Below are 7,500 nucleotides of genomic sequence, written 5' to 3' on the forward strand. Positions count from 1 at the left end.
GTCAGTATTGGAATATTGTCGAAAATATTGACAATGTTAAGGATTTTCTAATTCATCAATACTTTATTGACAACCTACACAATATTTCACTAACTGGCACCTCCACACCTGCCCTCCACATGAGACATATCATCACTCCATACATCGCTTTTCCTCCACCTGCCCTGCACACAGCTTCCTCCACATCTGCCCTCCATGCCCTCCACGTGGGATCTGCCCTTGAGGCGTCCCTCCACTTTCCTCCACTTACCTCCACTTTCCTCCACCTTCTCTACCAACACGTCTTCCTCCATTTTACCCTCCACATCAGCACCTGCCCTCCATATACCTTCCACATACCCTCCCTCTCTCCCTCCCTCCCTCTCTCCCTCCACATCTCCCTCCATCTCTCTCTCCCTCCACATGTCCTCCACACCTACTTCCCTTCCCCCACATACTGTACACTCCCTCCACACCTCCCTCTACATGCCCTCCATATTTCCTTCCTCCACATTCCCTCCCTCTCTCTCTCTCCCTTCCCCCTCTCCCTCCCTCTCTCTCCCTCCCCCCTCTCCCTCCCTCTCTCTCCCTCCCTCTCTCTCCCTCCACATGCCCTCCATATCTACCTCTTTTCCTCCACGTACCCTCCCTCCCTCCCTCCACATGTCCTCCACACACTTCCTCCCTCCACATGTACTCCACATGTACCTCTTTTCTTCCACATACCCTCCCTCCCTACCTCCACATGTCCTCCACACACTCCACATACCCTCCATCCCTCTCTCCACATACCCTCCCCCCTCCCTCCACATGTCCTCCACACACTTCCTCCACATACCCTCCATCCCTCTCTCCACATACCCTCCCCCCTCCCTCCACATGTCCTCCACACACTTCCTCCGCACCGTATGCAAATAGAATCACCGTTCCTTTCAGCCCACGTTGCGTCGCCAGCTGACGTGGGCTACGGGCGAGTAACTTGTCTTCACGCCCACACACGCCCACAGCCTGGGGGGGGTTGATGGGCGTGGTGGGGGGTAGCACCCATTCCCCCATGCTAAATAAAATCACGTGACGACAGCAATAATGAAACATGCAAGCTATTCATAACATTTTGTTCATAAATATTTTTGTTTTACGCTGGCCGAGCAGTTTAGAGCGTCGCCACTTGCGGCAGGGGTCGAGGTGATGGGAGTTCGAACCCTGCCTCCAGCGAGCTGGACCAAGGGCATGGTTCATTAGATTCCTCGCTACAAGGTCCTCTGTAAGGGACACCGTCCCAGCCTCCTGATAGGGGTAGTTCGTGACATTAAACCGAATCATGTTTCAGTCGATGGACGCTCTGCGTGGTGGATAGCCATGACAGCCTTTGTCGGAGTTTGGGATACAATACTTTACTGACACCACGCGCTGACATTTTGGGTGGGGGTTAGAAATAATAATCTAATTCTATTGTATTTGTATTCTACTTTTTGTTTTTATTCTATTTCATTTGATTTTATATTTGTTTTGATTAAGTATAAAAAAAATTCCGTCCGCACTGAAAACATTATTTTTATTTATTTATATTTGTTCGTTTATTAACTTATTTATTTATCTATTTATTTATTTATTTATTTATTTTAATTATTACTTTTAGGATAATGCTTGGGTTACATATCTATTCTGGTGACGTCATAGGATTATATTTCACCGAAGTAAAACCCATATAATATATTTATTTTTATTTTATATATGTATATATATATATATATATATATATATATATATATATATATACAGTGATTACCTTATACCTAAAGTAATCTCTTTAAACAAGATTGTATGAATGTAAGAACAACGAAAGATGTGTCTGCATACATGAGTGGGTCAGTTGAATTGTCCCTGATAGGTATGTCAGTCTTCAATTGGTTAATTTTTCTTCTTTCTCCTCAACGTGTCATCATGAGATGACGTAGATGGCGTTGGTTGTACGTCATCAGTGTCTTTCCTTTCCTTTAATCGATCACACCATTCGCGTCATCGCCTCTCAAAACAAGATTGACGTTGTTTATGTCTGTTCTTACACACCGCCAGCACCGCCGTCATCATCTCTTCTGGGGCGTTTTTACACAAGAAACTGAGGCTGTCAAATATTTCTGTCGTCGTTGTGTATTTCAGATTCCGACCTTTCATTGCTAGCGTTTGGTTTTTCAAATCGTTCCGTTATTTTTTTTTTTTTTTTCGTTCTTCAGAACGTTTCAAGAATTTTGTCCCGTGATTCTGTTCTCACGTTCGATCACGTTCTGTCGTTACATCTTCACGCTGTTAACGTTCTTCCCGCGCGGTGACGTCATGTCGACACCGGAATGCCATACTAGAAATCAAATGATTCCCTCGCTCCTATTGGATCATCTATCTTATTACCTATAACCAGTTAATTAACAACATCGCTTGATCCTACACCGGTCAGTGACGTCACGTCTACGTCACTGGATTTCGCCACATTGCGTGAGATTGGCTGGAGTCCAAAATGCGGGCTCTCCAAAGCTCCCTGTAGTTCTCGGCGGCAGTTGGGAATCTTGGGTGACTCGCGTCAGAACCAGAGGGCTACCGATTGCATATTTTTGATATGAGCAACAGGACATACCGGGGTATACCTGCAAGAAGTCAAGGTTGGTGTGGAAATAGAAGAAAGTTTTAGAAACCCGTCTGACGGGAAGTTGAAGAGGTTTACGTGCTTATATCTTACTAAAATCGTGTGAATACAACCAGAAAGTTAAATGCTAAGAAGAAAAGGAGTTTAATCAAAGGCGATTAGACGACAGTTAAGGTCTTTGAGACCACTAGTGGTGATATACTTTAATACTTTGAAATAAAGATTTACCGTCCTTTAGTGCACAAAATAAAGGATTTATTTACTTACTATTACTATAAACGAATTAACTATCGAGGTCTTAATGCTACCGTAATTTTTTAAATTACTCCCAATATATGGCACCTACCCCTCTTTCCATTTTGTGTGTGTGTGTGTGTGTGTGTGTGTGTGTGTGTGTGTGTGTGTGTGTGTGTGTGTGCGTGTGCGTGCGTGTGTGGACACGATCAATTACCGGTGGTTTCTATCTACTCAGGAATTCCGAGCACGCGGAGCAGATACAATGACCTCGTTCGTAGTTCAGGGCCTCGTGGCGTGAGCTCACACGAATGTGTGTGACGATGCCGATGACAAGGAACCACGTGCCTTTAGATAACAGTATCGGAACACTGTATTCTGATAACGTGTGTGTGTGTGTATGTGTGTATTCACCTTGGTCTTTTTGGATCACGTGTTGGACTCGTGGCCGACAGCTATTTCCCTCCCGGAAGAGAGCTCAGAGCTCATATGACCGATCTGTGGGTAATGCTATGACCTTACACGCACACACACACCCAACTCCCCGCCCACGAGAGTTGGAGTAACGACTCGAAGCGCAGTGATACTGAAATAATTTCAGCACTGGGCAGGATTCGAACCAGGTACCGCCGTCACCCCCGTGCTGACAGTCTGAGGCTCTACCACCCGCGCCACCGAGTCATGTGTATGTATGTGTGTGTGTGTGTGTGTGTGTGTGTGTGTACGCTTGCATACGTGTGTATACATGTGTGCCTACTTGTTAGGTAAGTGTGTTTGGACGTATGCATGAAAGAGATAGAGAGAGGGAGAGAGAGAGAGAGAGAGAGAGAGAGAGAGAGAGAGAGAGAGAGAGAGAGAGAGAGAGAGAGAGAGAGAGAGAGAGAGAATGGTACAACACATCATATACGAGTACACGTTACGTCGCCTTACAAAAACCACTGGATAATAATTCATGCATTTACTGTAAACTGTATGTACAGGATACATAGCGGACCCACAGGACAAGGCGAGAAGAGTAAGTGCGATGATGCGCTATCTAGGCATTTGAAAGCCCAATTGAACTGATTGATTGATGGATGGATTGATTGATACCGGGAATTGAGCGATACGGAAAGTGGTCAAACGCGTCGGCTTTGTGTGTTCTACCTCCCATGCATATGTATGGTGCTGCACGTGTACATACCCGTGCATATACATATATATGTACGTATACATATACATATACATAAACATATACACATACATATGCATATATACATATACATATACATATATACACATACATACTGTGTATATATTACTTATATACATATACATATATACACATGTACACATACATATAAATATACATAAACACACACACACACCACACACACACACACACACACACACACACACACACACACACACACACACACACACACACACACATATATATATATATATATATATATATATATACATATATATATATATATATATATATATATATATATATATATATATATATATTATACACTGTGTACATATTACATATACACATACATGTATATACATACATATACATATTACATATATACATAATGCATACATGTCCATATATACATAAACCTATACATATACATATATATGCATATACACATACATATAAATGCACTTATACATATACATACACATGTAGACACGCATGTACATATATACTGTTTATATGCACATACACTAAACATATACATATGAATATACATATACTTGTTACTATACACACATGTATACCTTATGTGTAGTATATTTGTAAGTGCGATTTCAGGATGTTAATCCCAATTGAATAAAATCGCATGACAGCAAACCCCCAAAAAATTAAATATATAATTTGCCCTCAGCGGTGAATAGGGCAAAGCTCAGGGCTGGTATTTAGTATTTCATTAACCAGTGTTTCTATCACTGAGTATAACATAAGTGCCAAAAACTCACAAAAGTGGTCAAGGTGGGTAATGTTGAAGTTATAAATGTTTACTACAACATTGATGGAAAATTAAAAAAAAAAAAAAAAAAATAGCAGAACGGAAAGAATCGTGCCTAATCCTACAGATTCGAAAATTAAAATCAAAATCTAAAAGTTAAAATGTGACCAGCATTTTTCTTTTAGGTCGAGATTAGCCTTTAGCCATAGAACCAAGCCACGTAACCCTGGTCCGTGGGGGTGTCGCAAAAGCCCCTAAAGTATTGCATCTATAGAACTTATGCGGTCCACATCCCATGCGGGTCTCATACATACATTGCAACACCTCCATCCACATGGGTTGAGAGGTTGCAGCACCTAATCTCCCATGCGGTATGTAGAGTCCACATCAGTCAGCACCTGACCACGTGGTACACGAAGGTTGCAGCACCTGCGATGCCTAAAGGTTGCAGCCCCTTATACCCACGTGATATATTGAGGTTACAGCACCTCCATGCATGCGGTGTATAGATGTTGCAAGGACACCTTCCTAGCACCTTCTGTGATATATTTGAAGGTTGCGCAACCTCTTACTCGCGTAGCAGGTTGAGGGTGCAGCCCTCCTTTCCCACGTGGTACACATATGAAGCGTCCAGAAACAAAGGGGCATCCTCGCCACTGTTAGTGGTTTCGAGTTGAGCACGAATCATGAAAGGCGTAATCTTTATATATATGTATATATATAGTATATATATATATATATATATATATATATATATATATATATATGTATAGATAGATAGATAAACTCTCCTACTGGGATTCGAACCCTCACCTGAGCGGCTTGCTTTTTATAAGACAAAAGCCGTACCATCGTGCCACCACGGCCTTCGTCTTATAAAAAGCAAGCCGATCAGGTGAGTGTTCGAATCCCAGTTGGAGAATTTATTTCCAAATATCATGATGATGTATAGCGTGGATGCCCTTCTGTCTCTGGACGCCTCATGTTTCCTAAAATAAATCCAAAATTGCTTCGGGTATTCGGGATTTTCTACAATACGGAACTTTCCGAATAATGGAAGCATTCGAATTTTAGAGATTCCCATTGTTAGACACAACTATATATAGAGACTACAGCACCTCCATCTTAGGTAGTGCATACAGGTTGCAGCACCTGCCTCCCACGTGGTAGGTAGCAAGGAGGTTGCAACACCTCTAAATAAGGTTGACTTTCATCTTCGTTCATTGATTACAGACTGAAAACATCCAACCACGCGCGCACACACACACACACACACACACACACACACACACACACACACACACACACACACACACACACACACACACACACACACACACACACACACACACACGTAGCAGGTGGTAGCGTTCGCGGCCGCCACTACGGCGGTCCGGGTTCGAATCCCGCACAGGCTGAAATAATTTCAGTATCGCTGCGCTGCGAGTCGTTACTCCAACTCTCGTGGGTGGGGAGTTGGGTGTGTGTGTGCGTGTAAGGTCAGAACATTACCCATAGGTCGGTCATTCATGAGTTCTGAGCTCTCATTCGGGAGGGAAATGGCTGTCGATCACGAGTCGAACACGTGATCCAAGACAATGTTGAATCACACACACACAGAACATTGGCTAATTCATCTGTTAGTATACTCATCTGTTGTAATCGTCTCAGTTTCGATCCTAGGCATCGGACACCGGGTGCGCAGTGTTGAGCGGGATTGAGTCACCTTGAACCTAAGTGTTCGGACAGCCAGGGCAAGTGGCTGTCACCGTGGGCAGACGAGGATGAGAATGAGACTTTCGGTTTTGTGTGGTTCGAGGGTAAGGTGGTGTTCGAGCATGAGGCATTGTTGGAGAAAGGAGGACGATTGAGGGCGAGGTGGAGATGATGGGAAGTGGTGCAGTGTGGGAGGAAGTGGTGGAGGGGAAGGGGGGAGGGAGAGAGGGGAAAAGGGGGAGGAGGGGGGAGAGGGGCGTGGATCTGTCAGGTGGAGTTTCCCACGCTGAGGTGGAGGGACGAGAGGAAGAGTATTGCGGGGAGAGGAGGGGAGGGGGAGGGGGGAGAGTTTTTTGCGCTACTTGGCGTTACTTCCATTTCCTACTCCTTAACTCCCGTCTCCCACTCCCTACCACCACCTTACTCCCTTTGCTCTCTCTCTCTCTTGTTTCCCAGACCTTCAGTCACTGGGACTCCACGGCGAGAGAGAGAGAGAGAGAGAGAGAGAGAGAGAGAGAGAGAGAGAGAGAGAGAGAGAGAGAGAGAGAGAGAGAGAGAGAGAGAGAGAGAGAGAGAGAGAGACCGTCCGTGTGTGTACGTCATCCACCATGGTCTTGGATCACGTGTTGGACTCGTGATCGATAGCTATCACCCTCCTGGATGAGAGCTTAGGGGTCATATATAATACGATCTATGGGTAATGTTGTGACAATACACACACGCACACACACACACACACACACACACACACACACACACACACACACACACACACACACACACACACACACACACACACACACACACACACACACACACACACACACACACACATACACACACACACACACACGCACGCACGCGCACACACACACGCACACACATTGACTCACGGGTACCTCTTGGAAGAAAAAGAAAACGTTCTGTTGCAAGAAGTGTGGATATCCTCCCACATTCCGTTTTCTAAGAATA

At 44.3% G+C, this 7,500-nt stretch overlaps 1 protein-coding gene across 10 annotated transcripts in view; it reads left to right on the plus strand.

Moving 5' to 3' along the window:
• rols (zinc-RING finger and ankyrin repeat domain-containing protein rolling pebbles) overlaps nucleotides 1–7,500 on the plus strand; it is a 158,942-nt gene that overhangs the window by 68,256 nt on the left and 83,186 nt on the right. Inside the window, exon 1 of one of the 10 annotated variants that reach the window (XM_076176472.1) lies at nucleotides 2,563–2,633. The exons of the other annotated variants lie outside the window; for them this stretch is intronic. Within the exon in view, the coding sequence (XP_076032587.1) occupies nucleotides 2,591–2,633 (43 nt within the window). The 5' untranslated portion in view covers nucleotides 2,563–2,590. Of the gene's footprint in view, nucleotides 1–2,562; nucleotides 2,634–7,500 lie in introns of those variants that run through there. 10 annotated transcript variants of the gene reach the window in all.

The sequence above is a fragment of the Oratosquilla oratoria genome, chromosome 39, assembly GCF_046742065.1.
Source record: "Oratosquilla oratoria isolate Oo_2021 chromosome 39, ASM4674206v1, whole genome shotgun sequence".
NCBI lineage: Eukaryota > Metazoa > Arthropoda > Malacostraca > Stomatopoda > Squillidae > Oratosquilla > Oratosquilla oratoria.